At 42.9% G+C, this 24,790-nt stretch overlaps 1 protein-coding gene across 3 annotated transcripts; it reads right to left on the bottom strand.

Moving 5' to 3' along the window:
* LOC113027956 (rac GTPase-activating protein 1) lies at positions 1-20,980 on the bottom strand. 3 transcript variants are annotated; one of them, XM_026177819.1, is made up of 17 exons: positions 20,857-20,980; positions 12,672-12,784; positions 12,270-12,472; positions 10,260-10,399; positions 7,832-7,904; positions 7,701-7,754; positions 7,477-7,575; positions 6,754-6,892; positions 5,997-6,127; positions 4,266-4,439; positions 2,613-2,708; positions 2,213-2,411; positions 2,048-2,153; positions 1,620-1,752; positions 701-809; positions 421-517; positions 1-196 (listed from the first exon to the last, which is right to left on the bottom strand). In XM_026177819.1, exons 2-17 carry the CDS (start codon positions 12,760-12,762, stop codon positions 151-153), a joined length of 1,890 nt encoding a protein of 629 aa, XP_026033604.1. In that variant the 5' UTR covers positions 12,763-12,784; positions 20,857-20,980; the 3' UTR covers positions 1-150. The 3 variants fall into 3 exon arrangements, with proteins under 3 accessions (XP_026033604.1, XP_026033603.1, XP_026033602.1); XM_026177818.1 differs by lacking the exon at positions 20,857-20,980 and adding an exon at positions 20,504-20,641 and having other exon boundaries at positions 10,260-10,396; XM_026177817.1 differs by lacking the exon at positions 20,857-20,980 and adding an exon at positions 20,504-20,640.
* Positions 20,981-24,790: the final 3,810 nt, after the last annotated feature.

Below are 24,790 nucleotides of genomic sequence, written 5' to 3'. Positions count from 1 at the left end.
AATAGGACATCACGTTTTATTCCAACTTGTAATTTTTTAAAGTGCCTCGATAACAAACTTCATGTGGTTAGCATGAAATCTATAAAAATGATCATCAGGCCAAGGTCCAGCATTAGTGTGTGCTCAAACAGGTTAGAGGTTCAACATCTGTCAGCTGGGCGACGTGAAGAATTTCCTCGCTGGCTCTGGTCGACCTCTGAGGACAAAACAAACAAACCATGACATGAGAGAACTGAAACAACAACGCTAATATCTTTAACTTGCATTAAAGGGCTGCACTTATACTGGGAAAACTAAAACCCAGAAATTCTCCCAGTCTTAGAACTAAAGTTAATTTTACTAATACGCATCAGCCCCATGATCTTCCTCAGTATTTGCTCAAGAGTTTGTGGATGTTGCGTTAACGCGGCGTGGTCTTACGCATTGGCCCAGTTCCTGACTCGCCCTCTCACAGATCTTCCTGCTGTAGCTTGGTAACTGTTTAACTCTGGAGATGTCAGTGGCTGGAAGAAACGACCTGAGAGGAAAATATTTATATATATTAAAAAACAAAAACAAGGTTCAGTGCTTCCTTCTTTGTATTAAGAGGTCCAGTTACACTGTGAAAGAAAACAAAGGAGGCTGAGGCAGTCGGACGATTCACAGCGATGGTTAAACAGGCCTCGGGTTTCCCGAAAAATTTAAAAAGGTGCACACTCACCTTGCCCTTCACTCTGGCCCATCTTACTGGTGGAGGAAGAGGGGGGGATTTGGCCAATGAGGATACGCCTCCAGTAATCTTCAGGGAGGGACAACAGGCGGCAGACAACCTGCAGTGAGAGCAACGAGAGCACTCAAAATGAACTCTGAAGATGCAGAGGATAGAGAAATTAATACTATAAAGACATTTGAAAGCAGTGTTACCTAGAAACACTTTTCACATTGCATGTGTGATCCACACAGAAATGTGGTCACAATTGTGAGTTAAGTGTCGTGATATATGGAGATTATTATGCATGTTTTATTTTGCTGGTTTATTGGTGTAATTTAAATCCACAATGTCATGTAAGTTCCCTGTTGCCAGGAGAGTGTATAACACTGTGGACAGTAGGGGGCAGCAGCGTGCTTTGGGAACTGAGTTTTCCATTCTGGCAAGACTGACCAGGCAGCGTGTCGCCTGTGTTCACTTTCTCTCCTGTTTTACAGGATCGTAATCTGGCTACGCGCCCATCATAGTGGGGCCTGAACACATGCACAAACTGTGATACGAAAGCTTAAATCAAGGCAGAATGGACGACATCACTGCTGGACCGAACGGATCACAGGTGGATGCAGAGCTGGGTCAGAGCACGTAGTGAAGGTGTTCAGGAGTGGGCAGGTCACTAACTGTGCAGACTGTAAAGTCCAGAGCAGAGCCGCCGACTGAGACTGTGTCAGGCCTGAAGAGCCGGGGGGGGGGGGCAACAGGGTTAGGGTTACTGAAACTTTTTCTGACTATATAGCAGCTACGAGGTCAGATATCAAATGCTAGCAGTGACCGGTTCAGTCTGTACTTTATCGTGACTGAAACCAACCATTATCCAAAATTCAACTCGATTATCCCCCCCCGCCTTCCGGTCTGGATAATTAGAGAGGCTGACCTTCAGCTGAGTGTTGGTGTCTCTCAAGATGGTGCTGGGTGATGGCTCAGGCATCCCGTGACCCACAATGGTTGGGCCGAACACCCGGGACAAGTTATTCTGGTCCATCTGGCACTGAGGACTCCTCATCACCCTCAAACATTAAGAGCAGTTTAAATAAAAAAAATAAAAAAAGAGAAACACACACACACACACACACACACACACACACACACACACACACACACACACACACACACACACTTTACTTTGGTGATTTATTTATATTACATTAGGTCACAACAGCTGCCTTGAGGTGACCACCTTCTGAAAAAGGACCCAGAAAGCACCAAAGCTCAGAAAGAAAAAGCCTTAAAATCCCAAAGTGCTCATCTGCAGCTCTTCAGGTGTACTCGAATTCTGTGTGGAGACTTCGTGGAAGGACTTACTTGTGTAAATGAATCATGAGGAAGGCAAGGGTGTCCCTGTTGGCCTTTGGCAGCTCTGCTATGGCCTGATACATGGTAGCTGAGCAGTTGTCTTCATCAGTCAGCTCTGAAAAGACGTGACATTAGGCGCTGTCTCAGCTCTGGAATTTAAAGGTCTGAACATACCTGAAGCCTCCATGAAGGTCCTGTGCAGTCTGAAGGTGATCATAGGTTCATTCAGCTTCCTCAGGAAGTCTTTCAGCAGTCCGCAGACCACATGGACATCTTGGACTTTACTGAGCATCAGAGCAGATTTCCCCTGAAGGAAGCAGTCTCTGAGCTCCTTTACCAGACGCTCACCTCCAGGAACTCTGTACAGGCCTCTCTGCAGACACAGGTTAGACATACAGGAAGTGCATGCTGGGGACAGGACTCCAGGAAGTTTTCTTTATCCACATCCTTGCATGCACAGCCCTCTACTACAGGAGGATCCAACCCTCATGTATTCCCAGAGTATCAGAACAAACAGCTGTCTTTATTATTGATACATCCATAAACCCAAATGATCAAAACCGTAACGGCTCACCTCCTGCAGGCCCCTCCTCTCGATTTCGGCCACGCAGTCCACAATCAGCTGAGGCACTCTGGGATGAGTCTGAGGAGCAAAGTCCTCCAACGAGTCCTGAACAAGGTTACTTTATTTATACCCATAGCTAAATTTGCTTTACGGAAAAAAAAGATAGCATTTGGCATCCCTTCAAAAACACACATACCTAATAAAAACCTGACTATAGTACTTTAAACATTTCAAATCGAAAAGCAGTTCTTATTTAATTCAGTGACAGCAACACGGACAAAGCTGTTTTTATAACGCTTTGTCCTGCATCTTGGAAATGAAAACCTCCGTCCTGAGGAAAGAAGCTGAAATTCACCCCGTAGAGGATGGGAACCATTTTTAAGGCTTGATCCTCTGTACCTGCTTAGAGTACAGGGAGACTGTGGCTCACCTATCAGACGACTGGACCGTCTCACTGATTCAGCGAGTTTTTCTCTGTGACAGAGGTCTGACTGAACCGTGCCATCAAACAAAAGGATAAAACTGACTGAGAATGTTTTATCATTCATGAAAATATCAAAGTTAACATTTTTCAGTCAGTGTCAAATGAGCACGTTTCCTGAGGCAATAAAGGAGCTGGTGACCCTTTTTACAAACTGATTCGCAATTTTGTTCAGTTTTTCATTGATTATGGTCCCAAGATTTTTATATGATTGAACTTGACTTGCTGACCTTTAATTAAAGTGACTCCGTGCCCATTCTTTTGTTTCTTAAAATCAATAACTTCATCTTTAGTTTTAAATATGTTCATTGGAGATAAGACTCCTCCCACCACTGAACAAAGCCATCAATGACTGGACCGTAGCCAGTTTCACCCTCTTTCAGTAAGCGGACAATAACAGAGTCACCTGCATGTTTAATGATGACTCGTTTTTGTATAGAGAGTGAATAATAAGGGCGATAAGACGCACCCTTGGGGAGAACCTGTGGAGGAGAACACTGGGTCAGACTGAACCCCCATTCATTCTAAGTCTTTGTGACCCATTTGTTAAAATATCTACAATCCAGCCCAACGGGTTTTTCCTGATTTCAAACTGATCTAAAAGTCTTGGGGCTGTACAAGCGCAGGCTTTCAATTACACAGCTGTTGTCCAGCTGTTTCACCTCTGTTCCTCACCCCCAACCTGTCGCAGTAGATCGCCTCCCCTCCCTGAGCCCGGTTCTGATGGAAGTTTTTCCTTCCCACTGTCCCCAAGCGTTTGCTCACAAGGCGTCGTCCGATTGTTTTCTGTATCATTGTACGATATAAGGAGTCTTGAGGCAACTGTTGTGATTTTGCGCCGTGTAAATAAAACTGAATTGTATTTCACCTGAGCAGTTAAAGAGCCATCCCTGAAAATAAAATAGCTGTTCAATTTCAAGATGGGATCTACTGGCCTTTCAGAGTTGTGCATTTAATTATCAATTTATGACGGTTTAAACAGTCCTGCACCAGGAACCTTTTTTTCTAGAAATGTCCAAACATACAACAGTAATCGAGTGACGAGCAAAACAGACGGAAACTAAACCAGCTCACTAAAGTCGCCCTGTCGTCCATGAACACAACCAACTGAAATGACTGCCGCAGGTTTATTGTGATGCATATTATGATGTCACAGTGAAGCCCCTCCCTCCAGCTCACACCTTAGCTGCCGTTTGAGTTGTACTTCCTGCCGTGGCATTGAAGGCTGTGCAGCCATCAGCGAACTTCTGTCGGCACTCCGGATGAGCAACCACGCGACAGTTCCTGCACTTCACCACCATCTTACCAAAGCGGATCCTCTTCCCACACGGCGTGCAGGTCTCCGGCCGGATCACCTGGAGGGAAATGACACGTTACTCCATCAGAGGTGATGTCGGAGCAGCTTGAATGTAAACATCAAGGAGGTTGCACCCCATGATGGGAATATCGGCATTACCCTATTGTTGCAATGCTGTTACCAACATGAAAATGCAGCGTGGGCACGAGTGCTGCTGATTGGCTGAGAAAGAGTACAGTAGCCACGGTAAACCAGCCAACTTAAACTTAGGTGTGGGGCGATCGTGGCTCAAGAGTTGGAGTTTGCCTTGTAATCGGAAGGTTGCCGGTTGGAGCCCCGGCTTGGACAGTCTCGGTCGTTGTGTCCTTGGGCAAGACACTTCACCTACCGCCTGCTGGTGTTGGCCAGAGGGGCCGATGGCGCGATATGGCAGCCTCGCTTCTGTCAGTCTGCCCCAGGGCAGCTGTGGCTACACCTGTAGCTGCCTCCACCAGTGTGTGAATGGGTGGATGACTGGGTGTGTAAAGCGCTTTGGGGGACTAGTAAAAGCGCTATACAAATACAGGCCATTTACCATTCACGTACAAACAGATATGGACAGTGAGCACATAAACAACAATTCAAAGGAAGCATTTAAGTGGAAGTACAGACATCACTTTTCTGTCTAAATAAAAAGGCAAGAAACTGTAAGAATGTGTAAGCAATTTGAATCTCATGATACATCACATGCTTCAACAAAACTAGTTGCCAAGAATGAGGGCGATGGTGATGCTAGCAGGCGCAGCCCAAACCCCGATGAGGCTAACACAAGCTCGGAGAATAACAAGGTGACACCATCCAAGCTTGATTTCTCTCCTCCACAAACATCTGTGACACGGACGGAATTAAAACAGCCTGAGCGGCAGGTATGTCATCAAGAACATGCTGCTTTATCTACAGTGGATGGTTGGATGGATGTGGCCAATAAGAATGCTTTATATTTGAATATAAGCAGAGGACATTAAAACAGGAAACTAATACGACTCTACCGTGAGAACAGCACTCATGTGACTTGAGATGGATTGTCAAAGACAGCCATGGATGTTACATTTTGATTCCTTAGTTTTGTTATACAGTGAACCTATTTGTTTCAGTATTACACTGAAATCACTTTAGTGTGGAACACTTGTTCAGCCACGACGATCTGACGTTGTGACAGTTTGGCTTCTTTAATTTGCTCAAAAAGCATAAAAGTTTTATTGTACACTTATTACATAGCCAGGTGCAGCCTGCTGACGTGGAATAAATATAAAAAAGGTTGTTTTTTATCGTTCTATTATTACAACATGTGGAAATAATTCCACAACAGTTACATGATATCCAGTCTGTGTCTATAATATCGTCACAGTGACTTTTGAACAGTTTAGATTGTGCTTCCTGTTACTTCCTTCTGGTAAGTTCATTTATTTCAATGTATTCAGTTTTATAATAAACTACTGAACATACTAAAATGTATATAGTCAAGTATAGTAAACATTTTTTCAAAGTAACGCAAATGTTACTTTTATATTACCATAACCAAGTTACTAACTCAGTTACTTCCACAAAAAAGTAAATGGCCCAACGCTCGTCGTACCGTCTTTGACACAAAGGTGTGTTTGGAGGCTTTCTGGTCTCTGCCAATGTTCCCGACTTTCTCCTCGACCAGAGCTTCACCCTCAGGACCGGGGACCGAGTCATTGCAGGGAAACCACACCGAGGTCTGGCCTGAAGGACAGAGTGCAAAACACGGGTTTTCTCACCTGTTCTGACAGCAACAGATTAAAAGAAACAAACAAACAAAAAAAAAAAGAGGCTAAAAGAGAAACTCAGAACTCCTCTGACTGATTCTCTGATCGGTCGTCTAAAGCATGATGTCCAAAGCAGTCCAACTGTAGTGAACCTGGTAGATCCTCATTCTTTAAAAGCAGAGGTCTTGTCATTAATCCGTCACTGGTCTGGACACATTTGGACATGAAGCTGAAATGAATTAAATATCTATCCATCCAGCATACAGGCAGCCCCTCAAACGAGCCCCCCAGTAAGTAAAATTACTAAAGTTTGGAGTGAAGAGTATGATTCGGTGCTTCAGGACTGCTTTGGTGCTACAAACTGGGTTGTGTTTAAGACTGCACAGACACCTTAATATTGCATGCTCTGTATATATTATGACTGAATGCTGAAACTACTTGCACTTTCAATTCTGTTTACACCCACATATAAGCTACAAGATCTACAAAGCACTGTTTTACTTATTATTACCTTCTTTTAGTTGTGTGAATCGAATCTGCAAAGTAAGAATTCGCTCTGCGAACGTGACAATAAACATCTTATATCTTGAATGTAGAGCTGACCTCCTGCTGAGACGCTACACTCCTGGGTGATAGTCTGGGGAGAGTTTTCGGAGGTTTCCTGAGTGATTCCCAGCACCATGTGGACCTGGCCTCCAGTGTCATTAGAAATGATGGAGGCCTTCACAACGGTCTCCACCTCCTGAGTAAGTTCAAAGAATCAGAGCCACAGGAGAGCCTTTAGAAACATGTTGTTTTATGGCGGTTCCTCTGCAGAGGCTATCAGGACGACTTTCATAGTTTGAGTCAGTGGAGGCATCAGAAACGTTCAGGTACAGCAGGAACAAACAGAACTTTAAGCAGTTAATTCTTTGGTTCATTAATGACTTTGTTGTGGTAGATTTATAATAAACATGGCAAATCACCAGCCACTTCATTAGGTACAACTGTTCAGCTGATTGGTTAATCAGATACTTGCATTAACAATCACACAGCAGTGAATCATTCAGAACAGAAAGTGAGTTAAGTGAGTCTGAACTTAAATTGTTGTTGGTCTGCATTTCAGAAACTGCTGATCTGCTGGGATTTTTCCACCAACCATCTCCGAGTTTACAGAGACAGAAGACCCACCTGTCCCGGCAGCTAGCCAATTGTAATTTCTAATGATATCACTGCCATGTTCCTCCCAGCTCTTTGTTAATCTGCCCCATAAAGAATTAAGACAAGGCCCAGCCGAGTACTAACAAGGCGAGGTCAAGTGAGAACATAACATCTCAGTCGGTTCACCTTCTCCACAGTTTTCCTCTCCAGAAGCTCTGCTGACAAGTTCCTGCCTCTGCTTCGTTTCCTGACCGTAGCACCAACAGGCAGACCCATCGAGGAACGCTGTGGAGAACAGCATATCATCAGAAAGCCAGGGGAGCAGAGGCTGCACCCTGCACCACCGGCGAAATGTTTCCACGCAAAATCTGATGGATGAACAAATAAGTAAATATAGGACAACGTGTTACCCTCCTCTCTCTCGCTCGAGACCTCAGCGGTTGGATCACAGTTGTGTCCAAATCCTGAAACACCATGACAAAGAACGTTAAAGTGTTCTTACACTGCAGGCATGGTGCACGTGTCGGGTTAATGTTCGTACCACATCGTCGTCGGTGCGATCGTAGCTGATGTCAGAGTGAGACAGGAAGGACGACTCATCGATCACAGGCAACCTGACAAAGAGTTTTATCATCTTTAGTGAAAAGTCTTCACTCCGTTTCAAACAGACTTTACAGAGGACTCTGCTTCTTTAACCTGCATTCTCTCTAATGCCCAGCAGGTGGCAGCTCTGACCTTATTACTGGTCCCTGAGCTCAGTAAACTCTTTCCTGCTTTAAGGTCTGATTGAGATTAGAGATGGCACGATACCACTTTTTTATGTCTGATATCTGATATAGTGTTTTTTAATCAATAAAACTGTTTTTTAAATATCTTGCTGCATTTTGTATAAGTTCATACTCAAGTTTAAAAACACAGTACAAACACTGAAGCTATCCTGTTATACCTGTGTGTGAAAAACACACTGCACTCAAAATATTTCATAGTTCAGCAAAACTGATCAATCTAATAAACTTAAACCTGCTCCAGCCTCCCTACTCTGGTATTTTAAAGAGTACTTAGCAGAAATATTAAACAACCTAACTAACAGGGCTGCAAACTCCCAGCAAAAAAAACAAACAAAAAAACAAAACAAAACAAAAAAAACATAGTGAACCCCCCCACCCTCCACCTCATGATGCTTAATCGATGTAATCAACTTTCATTTGATGCAGTGTGAAAAAAAATGCACAGAAATAAATTATTTTTCAAGAATAATTAAATAGATTCAACATCTTTCTTCTACAGAACTGCAGACTGCACAGATGGTTCCCAAAGGAAAAAGTACTACAGCTTACTAGGGTATATTAGACTTAACAGTTACTATATACAGTGATGGACTTCTATACATTTTACATCAGATTAAAACTTTGGTTGTAAGATTCAGATAATTATTTATTAAAAGCTCGACATTTTAAATGAGAATAAGAAAGAAAAGTATGTCTTTGTGCCCCCTTTTCCCAGTTAATGCCCTATCGGCCCCCCTGGCTAAACTTTGCTAGATCCGCCCCTGCACAGTTACCAGCGTCAGCTGTAGAAAAAGATCCTGGAGTAGAAAGTAATATTAAATACATTCTAACAACAGCTGATCAAGCTTAAACGTGCTGCTGTTGTTCAGCCGCTGGTTTCCTCTTTCTGCTGCAAAAACAAACAAGAGAGACGATCAGTTTCAAAGTAGCAGCAGGGGGGGGAGAGAGAGAGAGAGAGAGAGAGAGAGAGAGAGAGAGAGAGAGAGAGAGAGAGAGAGCGAGAGAGAGAGCGAGAGAGCGAGAGAGAGAGCGAGAGAGCGAGAGAGAGAGAGAGAGCGAGAGAGAGAGAGAGAGAGCGAGAGAGAGAGAGAGAGAGAGAGAGAGAGAGAGAGAGAGAGAGAGAGAGAGAGAGAGCGAGTGAGAGAGTGAGAGAGAGAGAGAGAGAGAGAGAGAGAGAGAGAGAGAGTGAGAGAGAGTGAGAGAGCGAGAGAGAGAGTGAGAGAGCGAGAGAGAGAGAGAGAGAGCGAGAGAGAGAGAGAGAGAGAGAGAGAGAGAGAGAGAGAGAGAGAGAGAGAGAGAGAGAGCGAGAGAGAGAGAGAGAGAGTGAGAGAGAGAGAGAGCGAGAGAGCGAGAGAGAGAGTGAGAGAGAGAGAGAGAGAGAGAGAGAGAGAGAGAGAGAGAGAGAGAGAGTGAGAGAGCGAGAGAGAGAGAGAGAGAGAGAGAGAGAGAGCGAGAGAGAGAGAGAGAGAGAGAGAGAGAGAGAGAGAGAGAGAGAGAGAGAGGCAGTCGCTCCATATATCGGTGTTTAAGCTTAACGCTGGAATGCTTTACAAACACTCAGAGATGAACTTGCACACTTGCTTTACTTCTCTCTGGGATCACTTCCTCGGAGATGAAATGCTGGTTTGAGGCTACAAACACACACAGCTGCTCTATCACGTGACCACACTGCTGCGACGAGCTACGGTTATGAGCAGAGTTACCCGTGTGGGACGTTTTGATATTTAATGGATCGATTACATTTTTTATTTCTCTCCGCTATCCGATCCAGTGATTTAGGTCAGTATCAGACCGACACGATACATAATATCGGCTCGGTCCATCTCTAATTGAGATTGTTGATATCATGGTCCTGTTAAAGTCAGAGAGGAGCAGGAGGCAGATTATGGGCGGGGCTACCTGTGATTGCCGTGTGAGCGTACAGGTGCCCTCAGGTGTACCCACAGCATGTTTAATCTAGTTTCAAAAAGGGGGTTTGTTGTTTGTTGTTTATGTTTTTTCTTTTAAGTGGGCTTCATGAATCGGGGGGGTGATGTCACAGTAGCTGCTTCCATCTTCTTTATACAGTCTTGATGTTTTATCATTAGATTCATTTTAACAACGATTTAACTTGTAAACCTGGAAAACACTTTCACCAGTGTCGGACTCGTCAGCAAGGACCATGATTGGCCGCCACCTCACCGTCTGGTGCTCCTCTGCAGTGTCATGTTCCCCCCTTTGTGCTCAAACGTGGCCAAGAGAGACTTCTGCTCATCGTTCAGACAGGCGCTGGATTTCGTGTCGTGGACGAGGATGTCGCACATTAGCTGCATCTGCCTCTGCTGGAAGCACAGGACAGAAGTCTGTGAGCTCCCCCCACAGGCTGAACAGCTCATTATAAACAGACCTGATGAGGGAGAGAAACCATGGTGCACTCATTTTACTGTGTTTCAGTCTGAAAACAGCGAGGCAGTGTAGATCAACGAGAGGCTGACGGAGGATAAATATGCTTTGATTCAGGGGCCATTTGAGTCCATTTTTGGGGGTGCTGAATCAGAGCCATGTTTCTTTTTGGCTGAAAAACATTACACCAGGTAATCTGCAGTGCTGAAACGTGTTTTCCGACGATGTTTGCTGCCCTACAATCCGTCCTGCTCTGTAGTAAAATCAGCGACATTTCACCGTCCTGTTGCTAACATTGAAATGTATACAGCCTGTTTAAAATCTAAAACATAAAATTGTCCGTAGCTGCTGTTGTTACCACTGTCCTGTTTGAAATGGATACCAACTAACTAACTGGATGCCCATTAACCTTATCACTCCTGTTGTGTGTGTGTGTGTGTGTGTGTGTGTGTGTGTGTGTGTGTGTGTGTGTGTGTGTGTGTGTGTGTGTGTGTGTACAGAGAGACAGCCAGGTTCATAATGGATATGAGGAAGTTTTTTCCAAAAAAGGAGCCACATTCAGGTAAATGTGTAAAATCAAATGATCCATCAATAAAGGATAATGTTGGATCAGTGTTTTAGTATTTATATCTTTTATTAGATGATATAGATATCTCTATATAATATTTTGTAATAATTTATTCTGTTTTGGGAGTTTTTTTTCCCCCATCTGTTTTATATTAAACACACATTAAAAGTGAATCTCTGTCCAAAAAATGCACTCAGTTTACTTTTTACTCACTGTGAGCATCGTTCATTATTCTCCCCAGTAATTAAGGTTAGGATATGTATTTTTTGTTTTTATTCCAATAAGCTTGATCAGATTCTATGGTTTTGTTACAGACTTTTCAGAAAAAGTTCTCTTTTCTTTCACAAATGTGGGATTAAATTGTGTTTAAATGTACAAGACAGTGATGTCATGTTTTGTGACGAGGACCCAGGCACCAAGAGGCTTGATGAATTTAAGAATAAAGAAATTTGCAGACTTGCACAGAGATGGTAACATTATGATGACTGATAACAGAGACGAAGGCAGCAGACGACGAGGACAGGGAGGAACAGGGGTTTAAATGCACCAAGGAGACAGTCAGAGGGAATTTGGGACAACTGGAGGCATTTAGGGATGCAGGGACTGACAGAGACGGGGAAGACGTCTCATCGTGACGAGTAAAGTTTATCTTGCCTGGGTGGGCAGCTCTCCTGATGCTCAGCACCCCCAAAGCTCTGATCCTAGAATCACCCCTGCTCTGATTCAAGAAACACCTGTGCTGAAAGAAATCACTGCAAAGAGCTCTGAGGATTCAAACTCAGGTTACTGTGACACATGGGCTTTTTATTTTTAATATCCCCATTTAATTAAGATTCAGGCATAATCTAATGCACTTACACGGGATTCAAACTTTCATGGCATTTCACGTGTATCTTCTGGATTTAGCAGAGAGAAGTGGCTCTGTGTGTAAACTACTGAGAAAAAGCAACCGGGGTTAAGGTCATTGCTGCTGAGTTTTAGTAAAATGCAGCATTATGCGGCAGAAGACAAGATTGTGTGTCGGCTGACTGCGCTGTGTGTTTTTCTGTCAGTGCCAAAGAAGCTCTTCGTGTTCTCAGAGCGCATTAACATGGTTTAACTGCTCAGACAGTGAACTAGCTCCAAAACAACAACTGATCCAACAGCTGCAGAAACGTCCCCGTGTTACATGAAACACGAATCAGAAACATGTAAACCTGCCAGCCGTGATTTCCACCTCTAACCTTGAGGTCTTGCCTCACCAGGTATTGGTAGTCGGCCTCCACCTTGTAGCGTTTCTTCATCTCAACGTCCAGCTGATTGCGGGCGTGTTTCAGCTTCACTTCCAGAGCGGCTTTGGCCACGTCCGACTTCACCAGCAGCTCTTTGTACTTCTTCAGCTCCAGCTCGGCGTGCAGCCACTTCTTTCTGACCTCCTCGAAGTTTTTCACCAGCTCGATTGTCTCTGGGAGAGCAGACCGATTAAAAGTGTGTAACTACCAAACCCGTCTTACCTGTCGAATTTTAGTTTGGCATTTTATATAAAAACAGGTCAGAGGTCAGCAGAGAGTGCCCACATGCAGATTTATCCACGAATGAGGTGAGTTTAGGGGTTATGTCATGTGATCTACTGACAGCTGATTGGTGTCGAGTGTTGTTCTCACCCTGCTCAGTGCGCATGCTGTTTTCCTCCATAGTGATCCTCTGGAGACACAGAGCCAGCAGCTCCTCCACAATGACCCGAGACTCCGCCATCAACGACCGGATGTGCCTCCACCTGTCAGAGAGGGCGGTAGCTGTAACGCAGCAGTAAGAGAGCCCAGAGCTCCCAGAGAAGGGGAGGTCACAGCAAAGTCTTGAACCCTTGCTTATTTTACAGCAAGTCCCACTGACACCTTTCCCAGAAACCCGAGCACAAGAAAACAACATGAAAAGCAGCAAACACTGATGATGGACACGATGGATGGAATCAAACCTCAGATCACCTCCCACACTGACGCTTTGAACTCCATACTTCTTTATGATGAAGCAGTGGGCCTGAGCTCGCTCAGTGTCACTGATTACCTCTGCTTCAGTATACCACTCCAAAACAAAACATGGGTTGGTGTCGCTGAAGCAGCACGTTGTTGTGTTGATTTTACAGGTGTGTTGTTGACTTTTGCCATCAACTGCTGGTGTATAACAACAACAACAACAACACATCATCAGTGCTGAACACAGTCAGTGAATCTGACTGAAGCATCTTACCAGAAATCTGATGCGTTGTATTATTTCTGTCAGCTAAAAGAATTTCATGAAATGCGATTAATTTAAAAAAGAAAAAGATATTCTTTACCCATTTATCGATTTTACTCTATTTTTGTAACCAGGTAGCATGAGCCATCCCATCTAAGAAGCAGTGACGTGTCCAGCAGGGTGGCCTGGGGGGGGCCACAGGCCACCTCCCCAACCACACTGGCTACCCCAGGTGCCACCCTGAAGCTAAAACGATTAAAATCTATGAAATATCAAATGTATGATTATGTTTTCATAGTGAAGCTCAGATATCCGAGTGTAAGTGAATGCAGCATTGGCTTCTGCACTATGAGCATCATGTTAGCAAAGGTAGGAGGAGCCAAGCACGAAAGACTGCACCGCAGAAAACTATTTTTCGGCAAAACATAGGTTAACATAGCTGGACTGGCCATCGGGCATACCGGGCATTTGCCCGGTGGGCTGATGACTTATTTTCTTTGTAACGGCATGAACAATGAGAGGTGGTGGATTGGCCAGATGCTGGCAGATGTGTAAAAATAACTCAGTTGTTTGGTGGTGGCCAGTGCTGGTCAAGTTACTTGAAAAAGTAATCAGTAACTAATTACTGATTACCTCCCCTAAAAAGTAATCCCCTTACTTTACTGATTACTTATTTTCAAAAGTAATTAATTACTTAGTTACTTTTTAAAAACACGATTTACAACCTGAAGAGGTGATAAAGTGATAGATCTTTCAGCCCAATTCTACTTTTTCTGCATAATCCATCATACAAAATGTAATCAAATGGAAAAGTCTCTTTTTAAAACTCGTTTTATTAGTTTTAATCTTTTAACTTTATGCATCAAGCAAAGATTTAATTATATGCAACTTTCTCTGACTGGAATAAATTAGTTTAACATTTAAACCTATTTTCTGCACGTTCCAGCTCATAAAATAAAATATTTTTTGTGTTTACACTCAGTCTTTCAAATAGATGCAAGTAAAACACAGCAGAAAATAAATAAAGTCAAAGACTCAGCGGTCCTGTTGCTCTATTTTCACCTGTAAAGCAGGAGTGGGGTAGGCGAAGGTTTACCCTGGTGCAGGTGTGCTGCGGTCAGTGGAAGAATCCGCGAGTTTCTCTGTGAGTTTCCCATTACGTCGTAGCTACTCGGTGCTTGTTGGAAGTTTAGGGGTTTTTTCGCTGTAAAAAGAAGTTTTCTTCCCACGCACAGCGGACACTAATGTTTTTGTCACTTTTTATGGAATCAAACTCAAAGTAAGGTCAGTGCTTCCACGCTTTAAACGCTGCACGCTCACACTCTCTCTGCACTCGATATGTGATCCATTGTTGATCTGCACACAGCTGTTGTCACGAACGTCGCACTCGCTTACGTCACTGTCATGAGACATTCTCGCAAAAAATCACGATTTTAGTAACGCAGTAACGCAGCGTTCCTACGGGAAAGTAACAGTAATCCAATTACCGTTTTTGCAATAGTAATCCCTTACTTTACTCGTTGAAAAAAGTAATCAGATTACAGTAACGCATTACAAGTAACACGTTACTGTCCATCTCTGGTGGTGGCTATGGCGAAGCTTCCACAGAGGCAACAGGTGGATGAGGGAAGGGGAGGCAGGAGGAGGAGGGACCCGAGGCGGCCCCCGGTCCGAGTATCAGGTGAACTGAACTTCAGGTAAGAGGTGCTAGCTAGCATGACGGAGTTTCTATACAGCTGGGTGGGTGCTATGATGTTACTGATAGTGAACTTTATTTTATTCATGAGGTTAGTAGAGTTTCCAACGGCTCCTTAAAAAATGGGATGGTCCCTCATTCAGAGGAAATATTACACGTTTCGTGTTGAGCTGAGAAGAGACGCAGTTTGTCCCGGACTTCAGCTACAATGGAAAAAAGGCACAAAGCTGGATTTATTCTGTGTCTTTGCTGCACAGCTGCCTCTTCTTCTCTCATTCTCTCCCCCTCTCTCTCCTCTTTCTACTTCAATCATGAACCTGATCAATGATCAGCTGATCGGCTTTTCTCTCTTGTTTGTTTATCGCCCACTTTGCCAGAAAGAGGAAATCAGCTGATGTCACGCTAAACAACAGCAGCACGTTTAAGCTTGATCAGCTGTTGTTAGAATTTATTTAATATTAATTTCTAGTATCAGCTGATGTTTGCTGGAGCCACAGCTGTAAAGCTGCTGGTCATGATGTCGGTTTGGATATGTGGTGAGAGGGAAACATGAAGATGAAACCAGGAGATGTCCTTACTGAACCATCAGAGCTGTGATGGAGAAACAGGTTTACCTTTTAGGTGACATGGATGAGTTGAAGTTATGAACTGTTTCTGAGACACAAATAACACCAGGATCCTTTTCTAAGCAGCTGACAGCTGGTAACTGTCATAACTGCTGCTAGGCTTGGGCTGGCCCGCAGCTCGTCGGCAGAAGTCGTTTTTGTGAACTCCATTGTACACGAAGCGATCTTCACGGGTGGGGGGGCAAAACGATCTGGTCGATATGCAAGATAACTTTAAGACATTTGTCCAATTAATCATGGATGGAACTAACAAACGTTGGACAGCATTCTAAGGGATGCACAGGATGTTAAATCCAGCCTGCAATTCATGGATGGGGTTGTGACCGAGCTGCAAACTGAAGAGAGGCGCATTAAAAGCAAACTTTTTTTTTTTGCCTGTCCCGTTTGGCTCTTTTGCATCATAATTGTTGTCTAAAGGCAAAGAAAGATGCCCAACGGATTTACTTTACCAAATTGACCATCCCAGCCTTGCCATTACGGCAAGGCTGGGATAAAAGCAAACTAAAAGAGTTTGAATCGGTGGTCAGCAGCATACGCGAGGAACATTTAGAAAATCAATCGAGAAGGAACAACATTGTGGTGGATGGATTAATAGATGAAAAAGCAGAAACGTGGGAAGGATCAGAGGAGAAAGTCCGACACATGCTGAAGAACAAGCTGGGCCTGGATAGTGACAGCATTCAAACTGAACGCGCTCACAGAGTCCGTCCCTACAAGGAAAATGGACGAGCCGGGCCGATTGTGGTCAGACTACAAAGATTTAAAGATAAACAATTTTCTCATCTGCCAAAAAACTGAAAGGTACCAATCTTTACATCAACGAGGATTTTTCAGAGTCCATCAGGAAGAAGAGGAAAGAACTGTTACCACAGCTGAGAGCGGCCAGAGACAGGTGATATTGCCGTCCTGAAATATGACAAATTAATTGTTAAACCGAGGCCACAGAACGCCGGAATTAATATTTAGACTTCAGCAATGTTGCCATTTGTAGCTGTTGAGATCGATCGGTCTGCAAATGTCCGACCTTATACTTATTCCCGGATTCTCTGGTAAAGGTTTTTCAGTGGCTCATGTCAATATTTGTAGCCTTAAATATAAGATTCAGGAAATTCAGTCACTGTTGTCAACAAATACGATAAGTGTGCTGGCTATTTCTGAGACACATGTAGATGCTGCCTTTGAGAATAATGAATTTGAAATAAACGGTTATAAGTTGTATAGGAAGGACAGAAACAGCCCGATACATTAATGATAGCAAAGCAAACTACGTATGGACTTAATGTTTGACGACCTGGGAACTGTGTGGGTTCAGTTACACCCGCTTTATGGCAGGCCTGTATCAGCAGGTTGCTGCTACAGACCGCCGAGTAGCAATATGTTGTATGTAGAACGAATCTGTGAAATGCTGGAAAGAGTAACTGAGGAAAACAAAGACAAGATCTTATTAGGAGACTTTATCAGTTGGTCAGCTCCTTCTTGTCCTTTAGGGAAAAAGTTCATCAGCGTCGGCTTGTTGCCCGTCTCAGATCGTCAACATTCCCACCCAGGTCACGGTCAACACCGTCATAGGTCATCATGTATTGATCATATGTATACAAATGTTCCTGAGCATTGCTCTAATATCGTTTGTTCCAGTTGGTTATAGTGACCATAATATTGTAGGTTTGACCAAGAAAACTGCACAAAAGATTATTTTTCACAGATCATACAAAAATTTCAATGCAGACAACGTAAAGGAAATTCACTGGACTGACACCTGCCTCGAGAGTGTCCCTGAAATGGCATTATCTATGTTTATTGAAAACTTTTGCTACCTGGCTGACAAACATGCCCCCGTATGGAGATGTACTGTTAAGAAGAACTTGGCTAGATAATGAATTTAAGGCTGCAACGTCAGAAAGAGATAAAGCAAAAGCACATAAGTCTGTCAGTCCACAAGAGTGGGCAAGATATCGCGAGTTAAGAAATCAAGTAACTAAATTGAATATGTGCAAGAAGAAAGAATATTATCAACTGAAGCTCAAGGAGGCCGATAAGGACGGAAAGCAGGTGTGGGAAGTTTTAAATATAACGGGTAGAGATCTTGCTCCGGTGGTGTCTCACATCTACACGGGTGGAACGTTTATAAGTGAAGCTAAGGCCAATAATGTTTTTAATTACTACAGCAATAAAATAACACATTTAAAATCTAATATGAGCCGAGGCGATCCCACCTTATCACTTATACAGGATGTTATCGTGAATAATAAGCAAAGCCAATTTAAGTTTGAGGCAGTGAGTGTTGAGATGGTAGAGCGCTTATTGATATCACTTCCTGACGATACATCCTCTGATAACACAGACAGCAAACTGCTCAAAGTTGCAGCCAAGTTTGTGTCCCTATGTCACATATGTAATAGATCTTTGGCATGCAGCTCATTTCCATTGCAGTGGAAAGAATCGAAAATAATTCCCATCCCTAAAAACAAGAATGACGTTTTTAATGGTGTCAATAGCAGACCGATTACTGGTCTAAGTAAAATTATGGAGAGGATCGTCTATGATCAAATCCAACATTACCTAACAGAAAATCAGTTACTCGCTCAACATGCCTACAAACCTGGTTATTCCACCAGCTCAGCTCTCAGTCACATAACAGATAACTGGTATAAATATCTAGATAATGGGAATTTGGCCGGGGTGGTATTTTTGGATTTTAGTGCTGCATTTGATAAATCATGATCTTTTGATAGATAAACTACAATGTTATGGATTTTCACCAGCTGCTTTGTGCTGGATGGAAAGTTTTCTGTCTGAAAGAAGGCAACAGGTTTATTATAACGGTTATTTCTCGGAGGGCTGTGAAATGAACTGTGCTCTACCCCAAGGCTTCTGCCTCGGTCCACTTCTCTATTCAGTCTCCACGAATGATCTGCCGTACGTCCTGGATAAATCTCATCTTGTAATGTATGCTGATGACTCCACCATGTTTTATTCAGCCAGTAGCTACTCTGAATTGACCAGCGTGTTACAACTAGATTTGCTGAACATATTTGACTGGATAAGTAAAAACAACGTGATTTTAAACGTGTCTAAATCCATGTTAATAGGAAGTAGAGGACGCTTAGTCAACAGCCCACAGCTAAACCTTTCCATAGCTGGATCGGTATTAGAACAGGTCACCCAGACTAAATTACTTGGTGTTACCATAAACCACCACCTTTCATGGTCTCAGCACATCAACTCTGTTATAAGGAAAATGGGACAGGGCATAGCTATAGCTAGGAAATGCTCCTTTTATATCACTTCTTCAATTATGAAAGATGTCATTAATGCACTAGTGTTATCTCATCTAGAGTACTGCTCAATCATTTGGTCAGCAGCTAATAAGACAGATCTGAACTACAGTTAGTCCAAAATACGGCGGCCGGATTAGTGTTAAGGTGTTCACATTATACAAGTATTGATAAAATGCACGATAAACTTTCTTGGCTTTCTGTACAAGTTAAATTATACTATGGCTTACTTGTATTTTTAAAGAAAGCAATACTGGTAAACACACCACTTTTTTTTTTTTTTTATGCTCAGCTGCAGCATCCAGATGAAATACATAATCATGCTACACAATTCTCAACTAACCACAATTTAGTAACTCCTCGAGTTAAAAGTAACTTTTTGAAAAACTCTGTTATATTTAAAGCATCTTTTCAGTGGAATAAGTCGCCTTATGCAATTAGAGAATTGGCTTCTATTCATAATTTTAAAAATCACCTAAAAGCCTATTTAGGCAGTTTTTAATTTATTTGTAAATGTTGTAAGAGGGTAATGTCACTTGTAATGGAAATTGTGTATTTTGTTTGAGTGTTTTTTATAATTTTTGATATTTACATGCTTATATTTTCAGAATTGTAAAACCTTATTGTGGATGGAAGAGCCACATTATGTGGACATTTTGCATCCAACTCATTGTGTAACATTTTATTCGGTGGTATTTGATGGTTTGGGCCCCAGGCCAAAGACTAGACAATAAGCTGAAGCAAATCTTCCCTTTGGCTTCACCTGCACAAGTGCCGAGGTAAGTCTCCCTGCAGGGTTGGTTTTCGCTGGGCTCTTCAAATCGCAGACAAACAGGATCCCATATTCTTGATTTTTAGTTCACAAACACTCGTTGTAATGACTAACTACTCCTGACATTTTTGAGACGTTAGCTCTTTATACAGTAAAGTTACAGCGGGATACAAATAACATCAGGCTGATCCTGCCACGATTTGGTCCCCCGGTTCAAATCACAGACTAACAGGATCCCACAGCTGTTTATGTTTTTGAACCAATTCTGCACAGAGAGGCGTTTTTTAAAAATGCATTGACAGCAATGTTGAACATTATTACACAGGAGAAAACAACTACACGTAAAATAATGACACCGTGACGCCTCTGCCTTTGTAAATGGAGGGACAGTAACTGCGTGTAAACCTGCAGACAGTCAGATTAACAGTATTTCGTCTCTTTCTGCCATTCTGCAATTCATCTCATGTAAACAATAACGTGGCCACAGCGTGACGTGGAAAAAGGCACATACCTTTGATGTTGTGTGACCAACTCTGTATTCCTCATCCACACGTAAACGCAAAAAAGGAGTTTTAAAAAAATCTCCGTTCTCGGTGATTCGCCGTTTACGTGGACGAAACAGCTGCGTGTTCAAAAACACCCGTGTAGGTGCGGACGCAGCGTAAAAGAGTTAGTAGTTTATTTTATTACTACCTGTAATTTATTGCAGTTTACTTGTATTTGCTTAATTTTTTAGTAAGTGTGAAATAAACCGCAATGGAGTTTGAAAACAAAGTGTGTGTGTGTGTGTGTGTGTGTGTGTGTGTGTGTGTGTGTGTGTGTGTGTGTGTGTGTGTGGTTGGAGGATGTGTTTGACACTTTAAGAGCCGATGCCATCAGAGCACACACTTACTGTGCAGTAACAAGGAATTGCTGATTCCAGTCTTCTTCCACTCGAGATTTGCACATTTCGTTTTAACCCTAATTATGTATTTTTGTGACAGGTGACGTCACCTTCCTGTCAGACACGTGAAAACAACCTGAGGACGGCCAGGACATTAAAGCAGCAGGTTAAATAACGTTTATAAATAACGTATGGCAGCCTGGCTTCTGTCAGTCTGTCCCAGGGCAGCTGTGGCTACACCTGTAGCTGCCTCCACCAGTGTGTGAATGTGAGAGTGAATGAATAGTGGTGTTGTAAAGCGCTATATGAATCCAATCCATTATTATTTTCGATGTGCACAGCGCAGAAACAGAGACACTGACCTGAGTGACGCAGAGTTTCACGTCCAGGACACGTGCACAGGCTTCAGTCACATCGTGGCCACAGACGTCACAGCAGCTGTTTCTTATCACTGATCAATAACCCCGCCCTCACCTGTCTAGCTCTGCAAGGCAGGTTTATGCAGGAACGATCGGGGACGTGACCTCACCGCAAGCCCCCCCCCCCCCCCCCCCCCCCCCCCCCAACGCTCAGCGAAAGACGGCACGAAAATAAAATGGATAAAACACAACAACAACAAAAAAACAGAATACATGTTAGATTTGCTTAAAGAAAATCTGAACATATTTACACGATGCCTTCTCTGTGCAGTTAATGAATGGTGAAATAAAAACGTCATTCAGGCTTTTACAAGTCAGCAAGTGCAAAAAATACTTGAACTTACAAAACCTCTTAAAACCTCTATAAGAACTTAAAAACCTCTGGAATTAAATAATGATATAGAAATAATGTAAGAAAAGTTACCAGTAACAAAATATTTTCCTCTCCTTTGAAGTTTTACTGAACAAACAAAAGTCTGAAATATGCCACAGTACAGGATTTCATCAACAGCTTCTAAGAGCTGTGTTGGAGTCTGGAAATGCTTTTTTTTAGAAACCCCCAGAAGTTGATTCTGTTCATCTGGACGTAGCGTTTTGTGGGAGAAACGTTTCATCATCATCCAGGCGACGTCTTCAGTCTCAGCTGACTGCAGGTTGTATAAACAGTACATTTGCATAATGACTGAAACCAGCCCACTGAAGGAACCATGGGCTGGGCCAGCCTCATCTCAGTCAATGATTGTGCAAAGCTCTATCCTTGTCTTTGAGCTTAGGATTCCTGACAAGGCGGAGTGTCTCCACAGTTGTTCTGGGACTTTTAGACTCACTAGTTTTCTCTCCAGTGCCGTTGAACTCTTTGCTTCCTACCTTCCTGCCAGGCTTCTTCTGTGTGGCTGTTTTTGAATTCCTCGATCACTCACTCCAGTTCTTCACGGTCGACAACACTGCAATAACTTTTTACATGCATCTTTGTGAGCATCAACAGTTCTTTCTCTGTAGTCTGATGAACTGATTTCTTTAGTTCTTGGCATGATGCTGAAGTTTTTAAACTGAGTGTAAATCGGGTGTTAACTCTATTTTGATTTTACAGCTTTGAGTATTACAAAGGTAAAGCCCATCGATGGCTTGTGCCTGACACTGATTATTTTTTCCTGAAATAATCATCTGCTGAAAAAGCACCTTCAACAAATTTCATAGTGCGGCTAATAATTTTGTCCTCCCCTGTGCTATAGTTATTTACCCCAGTGAGAGGCGAAAGAGCTTGTAGTGCAAAACCCCAGGCTTTACCGTTACCTGGATGAGACCAAATCCTGCTTCTTCTCAGTCCGATCTTCTTTTTATTTCCCTTTTCCTTGTGTAGTCAAAATGACTAAAGTATCTAAATCAACTTAAGCTGTCGTTTAAAAGAAGTAGGACATAAAAGAGTCTCCAGTTTTAGGAGAATGAATCTGATCTTAAACCTCGCACTCTGCGACACACTCGATACATCCCCCCACAAGCTGAACCATGGAAGGTGTCAGGAACGGACCTGGATCCAAAACCAGAAGAAGGCCGAGTGCCGTTTGGATTTCTACTTAAAATAGAAACTTGCTCGCCGAAGCACTCTTACTTCAGTCTGAATGATGAAGATTCCATCACATTCAGGAAACACACATCTCTATGGTCAGTTTTTCTCTTCCTCCTTTATTCATGCAGCTCTCATCACATCTGGAACAAATTTTTTCATTCACCAACAAAACAACAACAACAATGTTGACCTGTGTGCACCAGGACTTCATGCCCTCTATGCTGGCTCCGGTGCACCTGTAAGGACGGAAAGATGTTCGACTGCTACAGAAACACACTGCACGACACAGATACCATTTTTGAGCCTGGCTTCATACTAGACTGACCAGCTGCTGTGCAGATGAAAAACAACATCTTATTACTATAGCAACAGCCTGCCACAAACATGGTTGCCATGGGCTGCGTGGACACTTGTGAGCTAACTGATGCTAACACTTCCAGGATACAAAAAGTGTAAAAAATACAAAATGAACTTTGTACAAGTCTAACACACTGTTAAAAATCTGAGGTCATCAGAGGACAAAGGTCAGAGGTCATGGTGGATACTTACAGCAGGATCTGATCATGGACGTAACCCTAACTGATGGCTCAGCATTCGCCCCGGTGTTTCACTCCAAGAAGGAGAAAAATGGCCGTTATGTAAAGTCCAATGAAAGAGTCAGAAATCCTACTGAGAATGTGCAGATCAGATCAAGCTGTAGTGTAATGATATTATGTGGCTGTGCTAGCCTCCTTTGGGAGGTGGGCTTTGTAGGGATTGCTACTTGCAGGCTATCTGGATTTCTTAGCACCATTCACAGCCAGAGAAGAGAACATCTGCGTGAATCTGAAGGAGTTTAATTCTGATTCGGAGATTTTCAGAACGTCATTAAATGAATGAATTAGAAGGGCACTCGGACAGGCACGAGTCCTGTCTAACAAACAGGAAGCAGAAGCATTTGACACAACCAGCTGTCGCAGACAACAGCTGAAAGCAACCAGAGGAGCTTCCACCTGGAACAGAAACCTGACCTGAAGGAATACTGGTGCGACTGCGACAGTTCTCTCACGATGAAGTGGCATGACCATGTCCTGCTAATCAAAGAGCACTACAGAAAGCACAAATGTTCGGTTATAATTCTGCTACTACGACTGAAACTACAACTACTGCATTTATCAGAGCTGACAGAACAGATGGAGTGACAAATAATGACATGAAGATGAGAATACCAAAAACATTCAGTACCATGTTTCTAGGGTGTAGTACTAGTTACACTAACACTGTAGGGGTTGCTGTTGGGCTTCTACTGCAGAATGAGTCAGTAGGCTAAAGTATTATAGGGTCATAGTTCTAGGTAAAGTACTATTATAGAATAAAGTATTTGCTGTATGGTGTAAAACAGTCGTTATGTAGTTTTAGGGCAGAGTACTAACAGCTCTAATGCTGATGTGGTACTTAGTGGTAACTGTGGGGTTTGTACTGGGTTAAATACTAGCTGAAGTACTAATGGCATATAATTTATAACCCTTCCTTTATGTCAGGTAGCTTTAGTACTTGTAGAGGTACCACTCTGTCTGATGTAATACTTGTTTAGTAGGGGTGCAACGATACTCGTATCGGTATTGAACCGTTCGATACAGAGCTTTCGGTTCGGTACGCACAGGTATCGAACAATACAACATTTTTAATTTATTTTATCAACTTTTCTTCTGACGATGCTGTCTGTGTTGAGCGCTCAGTGGATCTGCGCTCGACAGTGCAGCCTAGGTGGAGTAGTCGGCAAACTGAACCTCCCCCACCCTCATTCAGATCTGGCCTTTGGAACTATTTTGGTTTTCATGTGACGTATGACCCTGAAGGTAAGCGCGTCATGGACAAAAGTAAAACAGTATGTTGGATGTGCCACGCAATGCTCAATTACATGGGTGGGAGCTAGTGTGTCAGCGCAGTTAGCTCGTTAACGTGTTGGCCGTGTTGTGGCGTTAAGGTCATTTCAGATTAACGCTGACAGCACTAGTGGGAACAAAACGAATGTGACTGCACATTTACTCTGACATCATCCTAGTGCAAAGACAAAAACAACAAGCATGCTACAAACTTTACCCGAGTCATTTAGACAGCCGTTAGCACACGATTCTCCTTATGGGGACCTGATATGTTTAATATGCTGCTGAGAATATAGCCCAGAAGAAGCGTATAGTATAGCTTTTATTTTGGAAAGAGCCATTTCTCTCTAATAAACTCTCTTTTCCAAAGATGAGTGATTTCTCCATCAGATAGATTTATTATTTTTGTTGTTTCAGCAACATTAAATTTAAAAACTGTACTTTT

The sequence above is a fragment of the Astatotilapia calliptera genome, chromosome 8 (genome assembly GCF_900246225.1).
Source record: "Astatotilapia calliptera chromosome 8, fAstCal1.2, whole genome shotgun sequence".
Lineage (NCBI taxonomy): Eukaryota > Metazoa > Chordata > Actinopteri > Cichliformes > Cichlidae > Astatotilapia > Astatotilapia calliptera.
The sequence above is the reverse complement of the archived record's forward strand: the minus strand, read 5'-3'. Positions and strand labels throughout refer to the sequence as shown.